Source organism: Oncorhynchus gorbuscha, linkage group LG05 (assembly GCF_021184085.1).
Source record: "Oncorhynchus gorbuscha isolate QuinsamMale2020 ecotype Even-year linkage group LG05, OgorEven_v1.0, whole genome shotgun sequence".
Classification (NCBI taxonomy): Eukaryota; Metazoa; Chordata; class Actinopteri; order Salmoniformes; family Salmonidae; genus Oncorhynchus; species Oncorhynchus gorbuscha.
Window position 1 is genome coordinate 51,989,369 of NC_060177.1, and position 22,380 is coordinate 52,011,748.

Sequence of the window (22,380 nt, forward strand, 5' to 3'; positions counted from 1 at the left end):
CCTTGTCACACCCTGACCTAAGCAAAATAATAAAGAAAACAAAGATAATTAAGGTCAGGGCATGACAGTAACAAAACACGAATACACTGATAGACAAGGAAAGTCACACAAATTTAAAATGCAAAAACATACAAACAATGCAACAAAAAAACAATACAAACAATACGACTAAAAAAGTACATGTGTTAAAGTGTGTCTGTGTGTTTGTGTTTGTGTGTGTTCCCTCACAGTCCCCGCCATTACATGAGTTGTTTTTAATCCATTTTTAGTCATTTTGCTGTTTGCTTAAGTAATTGGAGATGGAAGGAAGTTTTAATGTGATCACGGCTCTGCATAAAACTGTGCATTGCAGTAAAAAATAAATAGGACTTGCGGACTGTTAAGAGACCTCTGGCGACATGTCTTGTGAGGCAGGTATGAATGTCTGAGCTGAACATTATTTAATTATGCAGACAATCTGGAATTTTCATCACAGTAATATTTCTCATAAAAACTAGATGAGAAGTAGTTCATCTATCATCAAGCCTCAACCAGGAAGACTGGAATGCATGTTGTTGATGTTAGTTCTGTATGTGCAGTTATTTAGGGCATGGCGTGCTGCTCGGTTTTGATTCAGGTGTAGCTTAGCTAGGTCTTTGATTGCTGCATCTGACCATATTACAGGACAGTAATCAAGTGTGGACAAGACCAGAACCTGAACAACTAGTAAAGTGTATTATTGTGTCAAAAATGCAGAACAACTTTTAATAACAGACATACCCCTCCCTAGCTTCACAACAACATTCTCAATATGTCTTGCAGTGACAATTGACCATCCAATTAAACCTAGGAGTTTAGCTATCAACTTGCTCACTGGTCACATCCTTTATGTACTACTCCAATCAGATTTAGGTCTTAGATTAAAAAAATACCAAATACAATGCTTTTAGTTTTAGATTTATTTAAGACCAGTTTATTATTAATCACCCATTATGATACTGACTGTAACTCCTTATTTTGAATTTCAGTGAGCTCACTGGCTTTGGGTGCTGACATGTAGAGTGTGGTATCATCCTCATACATAACCATTCTAGCTTTGTGTAAGGCCAGTGGCAAATCATTTATAAAAAATAGAGAAGAGTAACGGCCCAAGGCAACTGCCTTGAGGGACACCGCACCGTACATATCTGATGTTAGCAAAGTTTCCAATGAAGAACACTGTCTGGGTTCTATTGGATAAATACAGTGCCTTGCGAAAGTATTCGGCCCCCCTTGAACTTTGCGACCTTTTGCCACATTTCAGGCTTCAAACATAAAGATATAAAACTGTATTTTTTGTGAAGAATCAACAACAAGTGCGACACAATCATGAAGTGGAACAACAATTATTGGATATTTCAAACTTTTTTAACAAACAAAAACTGAAAAATTGGGCGTGCAAAATTATTCAGCCCCCTTAATTAAGTTAATACTTTGTAGCGCCACCTTTTACTTCAACAACATTTGACATGAGATCGTCTCTAAGCCTTACAAGCTTTGATCATATACAGTAACACCTCCCCCATAGCCATTCCTGCCTTTTCTGTAGATGTTATACCCCAGTATTGCTACTGCTGTATCATCAAAGGAATTATCTAAGTGAATTTCAGAGATGGCCAGTATATGAATGTTATCTGATGTTAGCAAGTTATTGATTTCATCATTTTAAAAAGCCACATCAAACTCTGTCAGTTTAACCTACAAATATTAATATGCGTTACTCTTAGCCCTTTCCTTGGTAGCTTATCAGAGATGGACATAAACATAAATGTGTGTTTGTGCGTGTGTGCGTGCGTATGTGCGTGCGTGCGTGCGTGCGTGCGTGTGTGCGTGCGTGCGTGTGTGTGTGTGTGTGTGTGTGTGTGTGTGTGTGTGTGTGTGTGTGTGTGTGTGTGTGTGTGTGTGTGTGTGTGTGTGTGTGTGTGTGTGTGTGTGTGTGTGTGTGTGTGTGTGTGTGTGTGTGTGTGTGTGTGTGTGTGTGTGTGTGTGTGTGTGTGTGTGTGTGTGTGATCTTGGGCTGAAGCTACTGACACTGGGGCTCTTTCAATTTTACAAGGCTTTTGGGAGGGAGGGTGGAAAATGAGCCTGTTGTAGCGGATGTAAGAAATGTTCCCATCAGTGGAGATTCCTTAGAGGAGGAAGGGCGGGACCATCCTCCTCAGTGCATTTCATAAAAATAAAAATTGTAAAACATTAAAAAGTTATCCTTTATAGATAAAGCTATACTAAATATATGCATGTCACCAAATAATTTATTAAAACACACTGTTTTGCAATGAAGGTCTACAGTAACCCCAACAGCACTTTCTGGGGTAGCACCAAGGTGTAGCCAGAGGACAGATAGTTTCCATCCTCCACTGGGTACATTGACTTCAATACATAACATCAATCAATACAATTTACATCAGCAGATATCACAAAGCCCTAGAAAGGCAAGAACATAGGAAGAAACCTATAGAGGAACCAGGTTCTGAGGGGTGGCCAGTTATCTTCTGGCTGTGCCGGGTGGAGATTATAAGAGTACATGGCCAGGCCAGATTGTTCTTCAAGATGTTAAAAAGTTCATAGATGACCAGCAGGGTAATAGTCACAGTGGTTGCAGAGGAAGCAACAGGTCAGTACCTCAGGAGTAAATGTCAGTTGGCTTTTTATAGCTGAGCATTCAGAGGTCAAGACAGCAGGTGTGACAGAGAGAGAGAGAAAGAAAGAGAGTTGAAAACAGCAGGTTTGGGACAAGGTAGCATGTCCAGTGAACAGGTCATGGTTCAGCGCTCTACCTTGGAGCAGCAGCACGATCAGGTGGACTCTGGACAGCCAGGAGTCATCAGGCCAGATATTACTGAGGCATGGTCCTAGGGCTCAGGGAGAGAGGGAGAGAGAATTAAAGGGGGCATATTTAAATTCACACAGGACACCAGATAAGACAGGATAATTACACCAGATATAACAGACTGACCCTATCCCCCCGGCGCATAGACTATTGCAGCATAGATATTGGAGGCTGAGACGAGGGGGACACTGTGGCCCCGTTCGACGATACCCCCGGACACAGGCAGGATACATCCCCACCCACTTTGCTGGAGCACAGCCCCCACACCACTAGAGGGATATCAACAGACCACCAACTTACTACCCTGAGACAAGGCTGAGTATAGCCCAGAAAGATCTCACAAGCCCAAAGGAGTGCAAAACCGGACAGGAAGATCACGTCAGTGACTCAACCCACTCAAGTTATGCACCCTTCCTAGGGACGTCATGGAGGAGCGCTAGTAAGCCAGTGACTCAGCCCTGAGTGGAGAGAGGGGAGCCGTTCACCTTCGCACCCCTGGGCCAGACTACACTCAATCATAGGACCTACTGAGGAGATGAGTCTTCAGTAAAGACTTAAAGGTCAAGACCGAATCTGTGAATTCCATAACAATGGAGCTCTAGGATAAAAAAGCCCTGCCTCCAGCTGTTTGCTTAGAAATTCTAGGGACAATAAGAAGGCCTGCGTCTTGTGACCGTAGTGTAATTCTGCTTTGAAAGTTGATAAACTTGTAACCTCACCTTTGAGAAAATGGCCTTTGAATGTTTTGGTACCTACTGGAGAGCTCTTCTTTGTCTACACCCAATCAACATCGTTCACACCTTCTTATCTTTAGCCCCACCCATCTCTTTAAGGGTTGATCCAAGCATTCTGTCCTAACAACAGCAATCAAGCACCCAAGCTAACTGGCTAACATTGGCTAGCTTGCTAGCTTTTTGCAGGCACAGATGAGAGAACAGTTCACTGACCATTTTACTCGTCCTAGCAGAGCTGTTTAGGCTGTTTTTATGTTATCCAGAGCATTAGTGAATGCAACTTTGCTGCTGGCAACAGTTTACGCTTTTCTGCCAATGTTTACTGGCACCGACCATATTCAACAGGTGTTGAGAGCGTTGATAAATTTGTCAGTTATTCTGCTGTCTTGAACACTCAAACAAGAGTGCAGAGTGAATTTACCAGCTACATCTATCAACAGTTGTTGCAGTGAAAACTTGAAAGGAAAACAACTTTCTGTCAAAATTAGAAGCATGTAAAATCTGAACATGTGAAATGTGTTAGTTCTAGTAGCAATGTTGATATGGTGACAATGATGTAGGCTGTGTGTAGCAGTTAGCAGTTATGGTATGAAGGTTTGGCTTGGAAAGGATTTTTCACCTGGTCACAGACAGCTGTTGTGTTGTGCACTGACGCCCAAAAGTGAAGGGAAAAGATGAGAGGAGATGCAGGAAGGAATTATACAATGAGTAAATTGATCATGCTTTTTATATGTGGCTGCTATGAAAGGGAACTGTGTTTGTGGGTGATCAGGGGTGTACTCATTCCACCAATTCTGTTGAAAAACATTTATTAAATGGAAAACAAATGGAACACAACAAGGATAAAAATACCTTAATTTGTCCAATAGGAACTTTAGTTTTTCAACTGTTTAGACTAATGATTACACCCTAGATCAGGTAGATGCAGGCAAGAGTGTGCAAGGCACTATGTTGTATGTTACCTTGACTACTCAAATATTTATCTTGAGCTGTGCACCTATGTTGTAAATTTGAGTATGATTTAGTAGCCTAAACCTATTGATGTTACATTGTACTGGGTGGATGTAATATGAATAACAGTCATCTAATATGCTGTAATAGAAATAAGGCCATGCTCACAAAAATGAAATTGTCTTCCCTAATCTTAAACGGCACCAACCGCCACTGGTTTCCATGCTCTTGGCAGCTTACATTTAAATAAAAGCAACAAACAGCATGGATTTAGACAACTACAAGCCCGGGACAATCCACGGTCCCAGCCACAAGGGCTAACAGTTCAAATAAATATGCAATATCATTACAGTAGGCCTACTTTTAATTGGTGGGTGCAAAAATCCATACACTGCTTTCCTTGACTTGCCTCGTCTTCATGACATTTCTGGCTATACCATCATTTTCTCTGCAGCTCGCTTTCCATACCTTCCCTCTTTTTCTTGTTTCCCTCTGACATTTCTGAAAAGATCAAGGAAGGTAGGAGTTGAGGAAATGTCAACTAAAGACCTGGACAGGGGGAAAAGGGAATCTAGAGACATACATATAGGAAACTATGATCACATGACAAAGAGGTAGTATGAGATAAGCATGTAAGACACCACTTTGGTGAGTATTCACAGCTTGAGCATAGTAAGCAAGATAAAGGGGGTAGCCTATGCATTAGATGGATGCCATGACTTCATGCAAAATTATTTTCAGAAGTATTCTGTAGCAAACACCAATACTGCAATGCTGCTATGGCCTACATCTACTACTATATATACCTCAGCAGATCCCAGAACCCATTATGTTGGCTACTACATGATAATAATACTTTCATTTATTCTATATAATTTTTTGAAATGTTGGCTAGTTCTACAGGTTACGAACCATGAACGCCATTCTATTCTATATTTTCTCTTCTCCTATGAACCCCGGCCCCATCTCCATTTAATGGCCAAACCCACCAAATAATTATTGAATTTCCCACCCCAGTTCCTGTTACATCCGGTTTCAGCACCACGGCTAGCTCCTTCCCGCATTGTCGTGATTTAGGTCGTCCACCCCTCTGCTTGTTTTGCGGAGGCAACTTTTGACTAAAGGCTGTTGGAGTTGTGATTTGAGAAAGCTTTATGTTTTTTCTTTCCATGTTTCGCATTCGAGGTGGCTGACAGAAGGAGGACATAGGGAAGAGGATCTTCATCACAACGCACTGAGATGCATTGAACATCATGCAGTGACGGCATTTATTATTTACCTTTATTTTAGTGCTCAGCTCTGCAACGAAGATTGCAAGACGACAGAGGAAGAGGAATAAGACCATAGTGGAAAAGACAATCTGCATGTGAAAGTACTGGATCTGGTGCTATCGGAGGCAAGAGATGCAGCCTACAAGCAAGCTTCTGAGTCTCACCCTCCTCGTCTTGATGGGCACTGAACTCACCCAAGTAGGTTTATAAACGCCATTTTACTCCCCATTTAAGATACTTAAAACATGATTTGCGAATTATCCTACAGATTACCTAATTAAAGACGATGTATGCCTAGAGATTTAAATATATTATGATATTGAGACGATAAATGGATTTCCTCCCCCGAAAAATTTGATAAGCTCTTATGCGCATCCACTGAGGCATTTCTATAGCCAAACTGTATGCTATCTATTCCTGATTGTCTACAACAACAATTAGACAATCAATTAAATAGTCTAGGCTACATTGAAATATTAAAATTTTTGTTTCACATGCAATTCATCTAACTAATTATATATTAATTTCAATTATGTGTGAGATAATCGAAGTCAAAATCGGCGAGCAAAACGACTGAATGAAAGTTAATCACATGGCATTAGCAGTGAGAGCCTACTTTGAACTGAGACTTTGGGTAAATCTTGTTCAACTTTCAGTCCATTGCGGAGTCCCTATCCCACTCAGGGGGTTCTTGGTGTGACTATCCATATCCGCATGTCTGAAGACTTATTTTGGGGAAGTGAGAAGTGATACTATGGACAGCGAGCAAAAAAAATCATCAAATTAGTCAACTATTAATTTCACAATGACAGAAGTAGGGCACTTTTACATACATAGATTAGTAACGCTGTTTTGAGAATATCTATTAAACACGCTTATAACATGTGACTGCAGTAGTCATTTAGTCAGAATTGTAGGCCTATTGGTTTAGTATGTCAGTGGAAAGGCTAAATAAGAAAGCTTAACAAGTATTGCATAAACCAGATTCTACCCCAATTTGTAACATGAATAGCCTAATCTCTTTACATTGATCATACCGGAAGAAAGCTGCAAACCAAAATCATTCACCTATATAATAATAAACTGTTATTTAAAATGGGAAACCATTTTTTTAAACGAATCATTTTTGTTATGATTAATAGCTATGATTAATAACTGGTATTCATTTGTAATGCTGGTCTTCATGAACATGCTTTTCTTAATATCTCTATTTTATTTTCAAATAATTGTTTCTCTGTTCAGAGATGCTTTGCACTCCACGGTGACACAGCGCCTCCCCCTGGCTGCCACAATGTCACCTACTTTTCCGACAGTCTTGGACACCAACAGGGTGTTCACGCTTTTGTTCTAGCCCAGCACTAACACACTTGGTCACACACTAATCAACTGATCATCAAACTCTGGATTAGTTGAATCAGGCATTTGGTGCTTTCAAATAGTCATGACAAATTGACATTCTTATTTACATTCCTGAAGCTGGTATGGCAGACTATGTCACTACTACTAGGCTACACAGTATCTTACAAATGGGCGTGCAATATAATTTGTAACGACAAGGTGGCGGAATGTCCCTAGATATCCCTGCACATGGTTGGTTAAGCAAAACAAGTCCATGAACAGCGATAGACATTATGCCTGCATGTGCCATTATTGCGCCACGGACTTTGTACAAGCCTGATGTGAAGTCTGATGTTGTTTAAAATCTCTACCATTAATCAGATGTTCCAAGATTACGATTTTGTCGTTTTGTCTGTGAATAACTATATCAATATCCTGCACATCTTTTTTGGATGCAATTAAACGTGATTTTACCTAGCTTTCTATAGTGCTTGTCGATAGTTGATGCTGATGGGTTTCAATGTGGTTGGACTAATCCAGTTATTCTCCGCATAGAGTCATCCAGCCACTGTTATTAAGTAACCTACACAATTAAGGTATTCAGTCTGAGAATGCCGTTTAGTTTAGGTTCGTTTGGGCTCGTTTTGTCTCAATTGCTTTTGTGGGGTTTCATGCTTAAACTTGATTATATCACACATTGACTTCGAAGTCTGAAGTCATGTTATTTACATGTAGTATTCCCTCACATGAAGATACTATTTTGTATTTGGTATAGAAGGTGGAAAGGTACATAATGCTGTCTTGTGGCAAACTCGAAAGCGTGGCACCACGGATTTTGGCTGACGGTTTATTGATCCGTGATGGGTGGGCGGGGGGGTATCCAGCGAATGGAAGAGGCGACTGAATTCCGTCATTTTATAAACTCGAGAGTGATTGCAGGAGAACGGATTCACAGTTTAAAACAACCGCATTGGCCCATCATCACAGTCGCCTTTGAAGAGGGCAGAACCTCCACCTGTCATCCAAACATGTTCAAACCCAGACTGTCCGCTGTTGCAGCCATGCCGTTGCATCAAATGACTGGCAATGTTATTTGCCTAGTTAGTTCTCCAATGGAATGTGTACAATGAAGATTTTTGTAATACGAAGAAAGCGCAGATATGTCGGTGCCTTTACTCAAGATTGGAGTGGTGCTTAGCACGATGGCTATGATCACTAACTGGATGTCGCAGACATTACCGTCCTTGGTGGGACTCAACACCACCAAGCTCTTGGTAGCGTCAGGAGGGAAAGCAGACCGGAGCACAGGCGTGAGTGACAGCTGATTCAGGAACCATTAGAATCATGTACCCTACTGGGGACAAATTGCGCGTTTACATTTGTGCCAATAGCACGAATAAAAATAGTTTGACAAATGTATTAGTATGCGTATAATTGATCATGTTGGTTATTCATTTAAAGAAAAAAAGGCTGCTCTTGGTTGTACATCAAAAGAGAGGAACATTGAGTGTAGTGAGTATTGCCAAACGAGTAGGCCTATCCATGAACATATAACAAACGGCTAATAATTATGTTACTATTCCTGTTAACCTTGTGTAGGCCATACAACAACTTTCACATATTCTTTGCTCAATGGATGAACTTGATATACTGTACATAAGTGTGGTAATGTGGTCCAATGATGGACAATAATAACAATTCTAAAACGGTGACTAATGTATTTTAATATAAAGAGCAACATTAGGCTCCATTATATATACTAACAGCTAATGTGGCATATTATATACATAATGGATCTTAGCATTATACGCTGCATGTCACTAATTGCCAGGGTATATCTAGAGCCATATTTCTATTCATATCTATATTGCTTTGGCTTCGTGTAGTGGTAAAACTTAAACCAATCCACATTTCAACCAGCCTCTGTATCTAATTATTACTCTGAAGGCGTGTTGCTAAGTAGGCATTGACTGTTTAATTAAATGACTCTACCTCATGACTTTATTGGAGGCTTGAAAATGTAACGGCACAGATTAAATCATGTTAAAACATTACAAGTACTAGATTATGACTTTAATATTATCACAATCTATCAAAAGCTATTTGAGTAGATTTACAAAGATGTTTTCCTCAATTTGATGTTATATCCTTTTGCCAGCCCCTTTGTCTTCAGAGTATGGACAGTCGCTTTAATTATTTTAAGATTAATGTGGAGCATACTGCAAGGTTCAAAACTACAGATGCCATTTTGCGTAATCATACTCCATCATCTTGGAACAAGGCTATGTATATCCCTGTGGTGAAATGATTCCGCTTCAAACTAGCACAAATTCTCTGCAGAGATCATGATTTTTGTTCAAACCTCCCAAAATGTAATTATATTGTTTGATAAGCGAATGTGTTTTAGAAATGAGTAGTGATGTGGTGCGACTAGTGATGTGGTGTATCTTAAACTACTCAGTGAGCCTTGCCAAGCCACGCCAAACCAAGCTGGACTGTACTGGCCTGGTAAACCATTCTCCACAGTTGCAGAAACGGTGCTGGAAAGGACAATTTGAAGAAAAAAAAACATGTCAGAGCCAGTACAGTATGGAATGGAAATGGATATACTGTCACATCCCATCATTACACGAATAACCCTTTTTCATTCATCCCTGTCTGTCTGTCTGTCTGTCTGTCTGTCTGTCTGTCTGTCTGTCTGTCTGTCTGTCTGTCTGTCTGTCTGTCTGTCTGTCTGTCTGTCTGTCTGTCTGTCTGTCTGTCTGTCTGTCTGTCTGTCTGTCTGTCTGTCTGTCTGTCTGTCTGTCTGTCTGTCTGTCTGTCTGTCTGTCTGTCTGTCTGTCTGTCTGTCTGTCTGTCTGTCTGTCTGTCTGTCTGTCTGTCTGTCTGTCTTATCATCTCTCTCCCTTTCTGTGTGTCTCTCTCGTAGGTGCTGCCAGCCAACCCGGAGGAGTCATGGCAGGTGTACAGCTCAGCTCAGGACACAGAGGGCCGCTGTGTATGCACCGTGGTGGCGCCTCAACAGACCATGTGCTCGCGGGACGCCAGGACCAAACAGCTCCGGCAGCTGCTAGAAAAAGTAACCACCCATGTAGCATGACGTACTACTGTACCCATTACCTCCTGTTATCAGAGTTCCACTAGAACAAACACCATTCACCAGTTGCACCACGAATAATATGACATCTTCTTTTCAGCAGTAACAGCCTATGGACAGAGGACAGGAGTCACTCACTTGTATGGTTCCTTGAGAACAGCAATTCAGTTCACCCTGCAGGATTTTGCCGATATTAATTCCCCATCATCATCATTTCATACACTACCGTTCAAAAGTTTGGGGCCACTTAGAAATGTCCTTGTTTTTGAAAGAAAAGCAAATTTTTTGTCCATTACAATTACATCAAATTGATCAGAAATACAGTGTAGACATTGTTAATGTTACAAATGACGAATGTAGCTGGAAACTGAATATTTTTAATAGAATACCTACATAGGTGTACCGAGGCACATTATCAGCATCCATCACTCCTGTGTTCCAATGGCACGTTGTGTTAGCTAATCCAAGTTTATCATTTTAAAAGGTTAATTGATCATTAGAAAACCCTTATGCAATTATGTTAGCACAGCTGAAAACTGGCATTCTTTACACTAGTTGAGTATCTGGAGCATCAGCATTTGTGGGTTCAATTACAGGCTCAAAATGGCCAGAATCAAAGACCTTTCTTCTGAAACTCATCAGTCTATTCTTGTTCTGAGAAATGAAGGCTATTCCATGCGAGAAATTGCCAAGAAACTAAAGATCTCGTACAACGCTGTGTACTACTCCCTTCACAGAACAGCGCAAAATGTCTCTAACCAGAATAGAAAAAGGAGTGGAGGCCCCGGTGCACAACTGAGCAAGAGGACAAGTACATTAGAGTGTCTAGTTTGAGAAACGGGCACCTCACAACTCCTCAACTGGCAGATTCATTAAATAGTACCCGCAAAACATCAGTCTCAAGGTCAACAGTGAAGAGGCGACTCCAGGATGCTGGCCTAGTCATTTACAACATTAACCATGTCTACACAGTAATTCTGATCATTTTGATGTTATTTTAATGGACAGAAAATGTGCTTTTCTTTCAAAAACCAGGACATTTCCAAGTGACCCCAAACTTTTGAACGGTAGTGCATGATCTGACATTGTCTTATACAGTAGACTTGTTTGGAGGCCAGGTGTTGCACAAATGTGGCACCTTGATGGGGAATAACCGTTAGTCCATGTTAGCACACTGTCAATCTCTATCCCGGATGTAGATCTTTCTGATTCGCTTGCTCTTCAAATCCACATAACAGTATGTTGCTTTTGAGCACTTGAATCACTGTAATGTCTGGCTTGGCACATTAGAGATTACAGTGACACTTTTTGCAGTCAATCATCCATAGCATATATACAATTAATTGTGCAATGCACCAACATTTAATGTTTGGGAAGACCCTAAAACACTAAATGCAAACCCAGGTAAAACAAGGATTCTTAGTATATTTGGGGCTGTATTTAGGTCTTTATTGTCTTTATTTTTTTTATTGTTTCCTATGTGTTAGGTCCAGAACATGACCCAGTCTATCCAGGTGCTGGACCAGCGGACCCAAAGAGACCTGCAATACGTGGAGAGAATGGAGGTCCAGCTGAAAGGTCTGGAGACCAAGTTTAAACAGGTGGAGGAGAACCACAAACAGAACATTGCCAGGCAATATAAGGTATGTCAACATTGCTCTTACATAGACAACATTGTACAAAGAGATGTCCTCTAAGTGGAGTTATGGGTCCATATTTATCATGCGTCTCAGAGTAGAAGTGCTGATGTAGGACCAGGTCCTTCCTGTCTATATAATGTTATTCATAAAGGCCTAAAAGTCCAACCTGATCCTAGATCGGCACTACTACTCTGGGAAGCGTGATACATGCAGCCTCTGGTGTAAATGAAACCCTTACACCTAAATGCTTGTCCCTGCAAATAAAAATAAACGTCATGAACTACTCTGATGACGTTTATGTTTGTTTGTGTGTGTGTGTGTTTGTGTGTATGTGTTCCCCATCTATCCTCACATGTTTATGCTATGTTCTGTCATGAACATCCCTGGGAGTGATGACCCTTGCACGTTTTGTGTGTGTATATTAGATAGGCTAGTGAGTTAGATTATTCGACACTCAACAGTATCTAATTGTTTTTGCTTGCAGGGCTAACTTTAGGAAATTAAAAAGCTGCAGAGACTGAAGAGGCAGTTCAATCCCAGTGTTCTATCCCTGAACTTGACCAATGACTATTTGCATCATGCATTCTATTTGAAATATAGCACCTTTTTCACCCTCCGACCTTCACTGCTCTTTGCATTTCTGCATGTCACTGTAGATGCATTCCATTAATAGATTTTGTTCGTTTTTTTTTATTATTTTCATTACATTTTTATTTAATTCCATATCTCGTTAAATTTAGTACATACATACTTGGTTTACTACAGAGAAAACGTTGTATGTGACATGAAAGCGTGTAAACCCTAAGATGTTGCATTTTAAAAGGTGAAAATAAAATATTTTCCCAAATTGTTTTTGGTGTGCCGAGGACTTGTTTCATGCTGCTTATGTTTGGGATGATGTCACATCCGCTCATGATACTGTTGAATGTGTTAGGTCCACTCTGCACTCACCATAGGGAGACAGCCAGAGTAGGGCAAGACAAGTGTGGCACACCCATTTGCTCGCATAACACTGAACCAAGCCTATTTTAACCTTTCAGGCAATAAAAGCGAAAATGGAGGAACTTAGACCATTGATACCAGTGTTGGAGGAGTACAAAGCTGATGCAAAATTGGTATTGCAGTTTAAAGAGGAAATCCAGAATCTGACGTCTGTGCTAAATGAACTCCAGGAGGAGATTGGAACCTATGACTACGAGGAGCTACAAAACAGAGTGTCAAATCTTGAAGAGAGGCTTCGTGCGTGCATGCAAAAATTAGGTAGGCTCAGATAACACCGAAACACCCCCATTTGCTTCCTTGTGCAAGGGGCCAATCAGAGCTACAGTAGTTGTTCTTCTCACACCAGCAGATCTCTATCTATCCACCACACCTACATGTTCTACCCCTACAGTATATCAGCTTTAACATACTCAGTTATTCTCTCATGTTAGGGAATCAAAGATGCCTTGACTACACCTATTCCTATTCATACTCCTACATGTACTTACATGCCTACTGCAAATCAAATCAAATGTTATTGGTCACGTACACATGGTTAGCAGATGTTAATGCGAGTGTTGTGAAATGCTTGTGCTTCTAGTTCCGACAGTTCAGTAATATCTAACAAGTAATCGAACAAATTCACAACGACTACCTCATACACACAAATCAATGCATCAATGCTTAACAATATTGTTGATGAAAAAAGAGATTGTCCTCATACAGTATGTCAAGTTAGCCACTATTTAAATACGTTAGGATTTAGAGTTGTTAACGAGTGACTTGAGTTACATTTTGCTAATGTAATCCTATTTAGTCAAAATTACATCACTAGCACGTCATGTTATGCGTGCCAGAAATGAGCTAATGAGATTATGCACACTTCTTGACTAAAAGCTACACACCATTGTAGCGGCAGTCATCTAAAAATAGTGACAGGATATAACAACTGACAGATTACCTATTTCAGTAATATCCTTGTTGCATTGGGTTGTTCACAGGAAGGCATATAGATACAAAGCCTACCTGTCACCATGTTTCTTTGATTGATGTCAAAAATAAGTGAAAGGCTGAAGGTACAGACGTAGGATCTTAATTTGAGACCGTTTGCAGCAAGACATTTGAATTATTATATGGATTGCAATTTATTTACATTTTTGTAGGGGTTGATACATTTTTGGTAAAGGAATATTAAGTCTGAAACTTCCAAGTGGACATTTGGTTACTACAAACAGGAAATTACAAACTTCAGAAGCCTTTTTAAACATCAAATACACAACAATGTTTTTGTAGGAAAGTTATTCTGCGACAGGGTGATCAAATCAAGATCCTACATCTGTAGATGAAAGGCTGAACAAATCAATGAATGGTACAAAATGCATGTTTAAAAAAACATTAGGAGGTCAAATGTAAAAGAAATGGAAAGGAATGAGACCGAGGGAAGACAACATGCATTGAAGTCAGTTTCCTTCGCGCAACTATATGATTCCATTATCAAGCCAGCTACATGCACTGTTGGTAGCATTGACTGTTAGGATGCTGAGTGTACCAATAGGAAAACATAGACCCTGTGGGGAGGGAGAATAGCTAATGTGCCGGCAAATTCCTAGAAATTTAAGGATGTCTCACTCCAATATGAGAGGATTATCCACTTTTGTTTCAAGTGCTCAGCTTTAACTTTCCAAGTACTATAGCAATGGGAGATAGTGTTCCGTACTATGTAACTCTTGCTATCTAAGAAGAATGGGGGCTGCTACTTTTTTCTGGATGTGAAGTGAGGGGGAGGTGTGAGTGTGAATTGACTCAAAATGTAATATTGCACTTACTGTGCCTGTTTTTAATATAGCATTTGTAGAGGAGAGTAATTGAGTGTGTGCTTTATGTAAAAACAGAAAAGTATGTTTCCATTATTCATAGTTATCATTTATCTATGCTATTGAATTGATACTGTTGTACAGAGACCACGAGACCAAAGTTTGTGCGCCAACGTTGATTCTGAGGCACAGAAATAGATTGCAGGAGGACTAGATTCTGGCATACACATGTATACAGTATCTACACAGTTCTTGCTAGAGAGACCTTCAGCTAAAACACGAATGACAAAACCTGAAGAAATCACTGAATTTATCACTAGAATGCAATACTAAAGCTGGATTTGTCATCATAAACAAGTCATATTGAAAATGTAATTTTCAACATAATTATATATACAAGTATAGTTCAAGTATACAAGGTCACTGACCTATGCAGGCAGACACACACACACACACACACACACACACACACACACACACACACACACACACACACACACACACACACACACACACACACACACACACACACACACACACACACACACACACACACACACACACACACACACACACACACACTGGTTTCCAACCTATAGACAGCATTGATAGTACAGAGATAAATGCAGTATCTTGCATTGTGTCTTTGGCTCTTGCAGCATGTGGGAAGCTGACAGGAATCAGCGATCCAATCACAATTAAGACGTCTGGATCAAGGTTTGGATCCTGGATGACTGACCCCCTGGCACCTGAGGATGACACTAGGGTAGGTCTGCTTCTGCAATACCTATCATATTTATTATACAGTATAAACATAAAACATTGTCAGCGAAAACATGTTTTGTTAATTATGCAATTGTGAGGAACCCCAGGAAAGATAAAATATCAGATGCAAGATGCTAGCTAGCAATGTAGAATTACCCAATTACTCAAGTTTTCACCAAAATGGATCCCATTAGAACCTCACTAATGTGTTTTCATGCCTCACTGTCTGGGATTAGATCACCGGCACCACAACAATGGGAGGTATTTACATCTCCGGGTTGTCATTGCAGTAAGATAAGTCATTCTAGGGATAATTGGTGTCTGATATTATTTATACTATGTGGTGTCTGATATTATATATACCTTATGTCTGATAAGAGATGAATCCAAGGATTGGATGAGCGTTTTGTTTTACTAAAATATCACTCAATATCATGCATAACTTTTATTCTTGTGTTTGTTAAGGAATACCACTGACATTCATTCTTTCCATGAATCCAGATGAAATCTATGATCCCTTATTGATGTCACTTGTTAAAGCCACTTCAATCAGTGTAGGTGCAGGGGAGGAGAAAGGTTAAAGGAGGATTTTCTTAAGCCTTGGGACAATTAAGACATGGATTGTGTGCCATTCAGAGTGTAAATGGGCAAGACAAAATATTTAAGTGCCTTTGAATGGGGTTTGATAGTAGGTGCCGGGCGCACCAGTTTGTGTCAAGAACGGCAACGCTCCAAATCTGAGAGATCAGAGATAAATTGAGTCATCCGCACTGGCTCTCAATGATTGATGAGGGTCGAAGCCCCGGCTTTGTAGAGAAAGTCTGTCTGGGAAAACTTTGATATCCTTAATTTAATCTCAGGGTTACAGCAGAAAGACCACAAGCGCTCCATGATTTGATATTACAGGAAGGTTTTAGAAGAACATTTGCAATAACACACTGTACCTGAGAATGCCAAATCTTTAATGCTGTTGTATTCCTATCCAGGTGTGGTACATGGACGGCTACCACAACAACCGATTTGTGCGGGAGTACATGTCCATCTACGACTTTATGAATTCCGACAACTTCACGTCTCACCGCCTCCCCCACCCGTGGTCGGGCACGGGTCAGGTGGTCTACAACGGCTCCATCTACTTCAACAAGTTCCAGAGCCACACCATCATCAAGTTTGACTTCAAGACCTCTGTCATCAGCAAGTCACGCCAGCTGGACTATGCCGGCTACAACAACATGTACCACTACTCCTGGGGAGGCCACTCGGACATCGACCTCATGGTGGACGAGGGCGGGCTTTGGGCCGTCTATGCCACCAATCAGAACGCGGGGAACATTGTCATCAGCAAACTGAACCCCAACACCCTGCAGATCGTCAAGAGCTGGACCACCAATCACCCCAAGAGGAGCGCAGGAGAGGCCTTCATGATCTGTGGTACGCTATATGTCACCAATGGCTACTCCGGTGGGACCAAGGTGTACTATGCCTTCAGCACCAACTCATCCACCTACGAGTACATTGACATACCGTTCCAGAATAAGTACTCTCACATCTCCATGCTGGACTATAACCCTAAAGACAGAGCGCTGTATGCGTGGAATAATGGTCACCAGGTGCTGTACAATGTTACCTTGTTCCACGTCATTCGCTCCGAGCAGGAGCAGTAGATAGCTAGCCATGCTGTGACCTTCTAATTCTACGGCAGACCTGGGTTCAAATACTATTTGATTACGTTCAAATATTTTTTAGCATTTGCTTTAGCCTGCTTGGAGTGTAAGATGGGTGGGGTTTGTAGTTTTGCAACAGTTACGTTGGATCCATTGCACCAGGCAAGCTCAATCAAACTTGGCTAGATCAACTGAATTTGAACACAGGTCTGGTCCACAGAATATTTCAAATGTACGCAGATGGAAATGTACGCAGATGTGCAGATGTAATCGCAGGCGCAGCGAATTACTAAGTGCTTCTAGCTCAGGGTTTCCCAAACTAGGTCCTCAGGACCCTAAGGGTTACACATTTTGGTTTTTGCCCTAGCACTACAAAGCTGATTCGAATAATCAACTAATCATCCGATTTGATCATTTGAATCAGCTGTGTAGTGTTAGGGCAAAAAACAAAACCTGCACCTCTTGGGGTCCAGAGGACTTGAGTTTGGGAAACGCTGTGTAACGCCAACAGTGTAGTAATATTTAGCAATAAAATAAAAAAAATCACACATAATCCAGAAACATTTAAATACATGAAGAAATTAAGAAACATGAGAACGAGCAATGTCAGAGACCGGAATATAAATATATATACATATAATGGTGTCTAAAGACAGTACGGGCAGTATATGAATAGAAAACGTGTGTACAGCAGTAGTTATATAGGATGAGCCATGACTAGAATACAGTATATACATATAAAGTGGGTAGAACAGTATGTAAACATTATTAAAGTGACCAATGTTCAATGACTGTATGTACATAGGGGCTGTAGTCTCTAAGGTGCAGGGTAGAGTACTGTGGAAGTAGAGAAGTATCCTGTATGTTACTCAGTAACAAGAAATAAAGTACATCATGATATATAATGTGTAGAAGGTATAGAAACAGAATGTAAGAACAGGTACCGAAAAGGTAATGCCTTTCTTGATTTTCGATGACTTCAAAAGTCTTATATTGATTGTGTTTTTATGGAATTACCCACTCTTGACTTCTTTCATCACAGAGGAATAGCGCAGGCTAATGTATCGTAGTGTAGAATTGAATTACTCTAGAAGCTGAAGGGATATGAAATCCTGGGCCTTGTTTATCAGACTATATTAAACCAAACTGTGGGACACAACACACAATCATGACCACTTTCCCCAGGCGGGTGCTACTCATTGGTGGTGACTGAGGTCACGTTTCCCCTAAACATCTGGAAGAGCTCTATATAACAATACATTTATGTATGAGAGTGAATTAATTCAGTAATTATAATTACTGGATCAGATAATAAAGGTTGTCAAATGGAGCAGCCATTTACCATGTAACTCGATACCTGCATCTTTAAAGGTGGAGAGAGACTAGTGTAGTGATCATCGTAACGCAGTGCCATGTTTCTTTTTTTGTTGAATTTTTACCCCGTTTTCTCCCCAATTCTTCGTGGTATCCAATTGTTTTAGTAGCTACTATCTTGTCTCATCGCTACAACTCCCGTAATGCCTCGGGAGAGATGAAGGTTGAAAGTCATGCGTCCTCCGATACACAACCCAACCAAGCCGCACTGCGCATCCAACCCCCGGAAGCCAGCCGCACCAATGTGTCGGAGGAAACACCGTGCACCTGGCAACCTTGGATGGCGTGCACTGCACCCGGCCCGCCGCAGGAGTCGCTGGTGCGCGATGAGACAAGGATATCCCTACCGGCCAAGCCCTCCCTCACCCGGACGACGCTAGGTCAATTGTGCGTTGCCCCACGGACCTCCCGGTCGCAGCCGATTACGACAGAGACTGGGCGCGAATCCAGGGTCTCTGCTGGCGCTGCAGTACAGCGCCCTTAACCACTGCGCCATGAGCCATGTTTCTAATTATATTAACATTAACCCATAATGGTATCCCAATGCGTTGGTAGCAAAATATCTATTTGGAACAGGTGTAATGACACCTCATAACACACCTCAAAGTATTCTGTCTTTCCTGCGCAATACGTCCTCTCAGGAACCAACACAACACAACCACTCATTTGCATGGGATCACCTGTAGGTACATTGTAGGATCTGAGTATGATTGATAAATGAGGCCCAATGGACCACAGTGTAAAGAATCTAGTCAATGACAATACCGTATATCTGGGAACACAGACTACAGACAGTTAAGGCAAAGACTGTTGGAAGCACCCAGTTTCATTCATGTTTCTTTGTGGTGTGTATTTTCTCTTTTCTATCTTCTTTTTGCATGGGCATTTTTACCAACCAAAATGGTTCCCTTCTCTGGATGTATTTTGCAACATTATGACGCTGTTGTACAGGAGACTAGTCTAGCATTGCTAGGAGGCAGGCTTTTTACTTTCTTATTGTCATTGGGGTTGATATATACAGTATGTTATTATTGTTGGTATTGATATTTACTGTGATAGCCTGTCTTTGTAGATTGTATTGTATTTGACGAGCTTGTATATTTCTGTCAGGCAACAACAACAAAAAACGACACTGTAACGATCACGAGAATGTGCAAACAATGTACCTATGAGCCAGTGAAGTATCCATTGGCAATTTCTTTTGATTTGACATCACAAATCTTCTGTCTGTTTCTTCGAGTGATAAATTGTAACATTTTATTCTGTTGAGCTTGCATATGTATCTGCAACAACATTCATATGAATAAACATGAGCTTTGTTCTACAATCGAGTCTTTGTCCTAGAAAATAAACTTCCGAATAAGATGACTTTCCTCAATCAAACCCATTTCTGCAATGCATCCGTAAAATGCAGATTTTTTTTGGTCTCACAGATTTTGAAACAAGTGCTTCACATCTCATTGCATTATCCAAACGACGTATGCAACTGTTTGGTCAATGGAGCATAGGACACAAAAACGCAGTTTTACAACCCAGAAGATGAAAGGAGAGGAAAGAAAGCACATTAAAGTAATTTCACTATTGTTGCTCATCTGGATCCACCATTCCCTCTCCATGGCAACAGAGGTACACTGCAATAACCTCTTCCCTCTGGCAGCACGGAACAGCTGGTCTGGATACAGCGCCGTACATCGCTGACTGAGCTTCAGCCACAAAACACAACACACTTAATTAGCTCTCCACACTTCCCCCAACGCTGAGAAAATGATTGGTTTCGCTCCGACAATAATGATGATGAACAATGCAGAAGCAACAAGGCCTGTAAAAGAAGACATCACATACCAGAGTCTCTAGCTCCAAGTTGTTGCACACCATATGGGAATGAAGAATCTGGAGGTAAGATGTTTATCTTGACGGAGGTAGCCCACTTTGGTTAGTACAGTATTATTCCTGATGCTCCATGAATTCAGTGCAATCATCTCTTTCTCTAGTAGGAATACTGTGATGCTATAATCCTTCTGAATATAATCATTGTACTCATTCTTTAGCTACTGCATGCTGATTGAACTCCAATGGGCTATTCTAAATTTGCTGTACTGTACAGTACTATACTATTCCACATCCTCATATTCTGGCTTGTGTCCACTACATATCCTATCTTGTGGTAGTAGTTATGTTTTAGTAACATAGTGCAGAGTGTGGTGTGGGATGCACTTGAATTTGACGCTTCCCCACAGAGAGAATCAATCCGATTCTCAGTCGAGTTTTGACTGATTGCTTTCTCAGCTATCTCTCACATCCCTTTTGTGCCTGTAAATGTGTTGTATGCACAGTTTAATGCAATGAACCAATATTTAAGATGGAACCAAATCATCAATCAATGTTTCCTCTACCGAACATTTCCCTGTTACACATGGATTTTAAAGGGATATCCTTACACCTTGTGAGTGTCCCATTGACAGTGTTCTAGTCATTTAGTTCTGAGTAATTACATCAGCACAGATGGTGCATTCACAATAACCACAGCAGGCCTACAAAGGTATTTCCCAGAAATGTTCAACATTGTATTCTGAAGTCTAGTCACTTGTGATTATACAAATGAAAACCATTCATCCTTCTCTAGGCTTCAAATCAATCTCAATCCAATGTAACATATTTGTCAACGGGATTAAGTCTTGCATCTGTGAAATTCTATAATTGAATTTGAAATAGATTCTGCTATCGACATATCAGATTGTCAGATTGCCCACAGTGTAAATGAACACGTACATTAGGCGTTCATATAATCAGTAAAGGTGTTACATATGTAGGATCTTAATTCGAGCCGGTTTGCTACAGCAGGAAAATAATCCTGCAGCAACAGCAAATGTTCATTATTATGTGGATTACAATTAAAGGACATTTTTGTAGGGACTGATACATTTCTCGTAAGGGAAAATCAAGTCTGAAATTTCAAAGTGGAAATTACAGACCTCAGAAGCCTTTTTAACTTAAAATACACCACACGTTTTAAATGTCCTCCATTGCAAGAACGTTCTCCAATAACACTACGTACAGTATGTATGAATAGAGATGACATACGATACAAAGATGTTATCAATGCCTGATGTACAGTATATCCCCTTCAAGTAAAATGTTACTGTTGTTTGGAGATGACATATCATATTCTATTCTACAATATGGTGTATTTAAAAGACTTGCCCAGAGAAGGAGGTCAGCACAAACCATAAATCTGTAAAACAGAGTGAATATCTACCCAGAATTTCAAAGCATAATATCCTAAATGTTAAATTCCTAACAATTTACGTATAACTTATAAATGGATATATACCTTATGTGTAATCTGAAACATTTTTAAGTTATGCACACCAGTTCAGTTGCAATGTTCTCCTGCTTTTATTTCTCAACTATATTCTGCCTCGTGTGTACTTTCTCCAACACTTCAGTCATCCTTCAGCTATCACCTCGCTCTTCGTCAATGTGGTAAAGTGTTAAAGCGTATCTCTGTGCCAGTCTCCAGAGCCACACCTCAGATACTACTCATAATGGCTTCCAGGGAAAAAAGAGCATCTGCTCTGTCTATTTTTACCTCATCCACAAATCCCCCTGTGCTGGCTTTGAGGGGGGGGGGCACAAAGCCTTCTAGACGAGCGGAGAGGCTAAACCAGCTCCAAGAGACAAGAACAAAACAAGAAGTAAAGTCCTCTAGCCACGAACAAAGGAGCTCCATGCAAATTCACCCCGGAATTCACAGTCAATGTCATGGCTTCCCTGAAAGACCGTAACATATTATTACAACTGCTTTGAGGGTGTGTGTGATGCAAAACAGGGGGGGGATTGTGTCTTATGCAGATTTTGGGGGTGTCACATTGATGTTATATTTCCGACACAGCGCGAGGAATG

The 22,380-nt window shown here is 40.6% G+C and overlaps 1 protein-coding gene across 2 annotated transcripts; it reads left to right on the forward strand.

Annotated features, from left to right (window-relative positions):
- Positions 1-5,561: 5,561 nt before the first annotated feature.
- Positions 5,562-18,640, forward strand: LOC124035142 (noelin). 2 transcript variants are annotated; one of them, XM_046348561.1, is made up of 6 exons: positions 5,562-6,002; positions 10,072-10,221; positions 11,727-11,882; positions 12,920-13,139; positions 15,334-15,440; positions 16,426-18,640. In XM_046348561.1, the coding sequence occupies exons 1-6, from the start codon at positions 5,937-5,939 to the stop codon at positions 17,101-17,103; spliced, it is 1,377 nt and encodes a 458-aa protein (XP_046204517.1). In that variant the 5' UTR covers positions 5,562-5,936; the 3' UTR covers positions 17,104-18,640. The 2 variants fall into 2 exon arrangements, with proteins under 2 accessions (XP_046204517.1, XP_046204516.1); XM_046348560.1 differs by lacking the exon at positions 5,562-6,002 and adding an exon at positions 8,072-8,452.
- Positions 18,641-22,380: the final 3,740 nt, after the last annotated feature.

Coding starts and splice junctions, on each gene's coding strand:
- LOC124035142 (XM_046348560.1), top strand. CDS start 8,303: ATGTCGGTGCCTTTACTCAAGATTGGAGTGGTGCTTAGCACGATGGCT. Junction 8,453..10,071: donor AAGCAGACCGGAGCACAGGC/GTGAGTGACAGC, acceptor TCTCTCTCGTAG/GTGCTGCCAGCCAACCCGGA. Junction 11,883..12,919: donor ACATTGCCAGGCAATATAAG/GTATGTCAACAT, acceptor TTAACCTTTCAG/GCAATAAAAGCGAAAATGGA.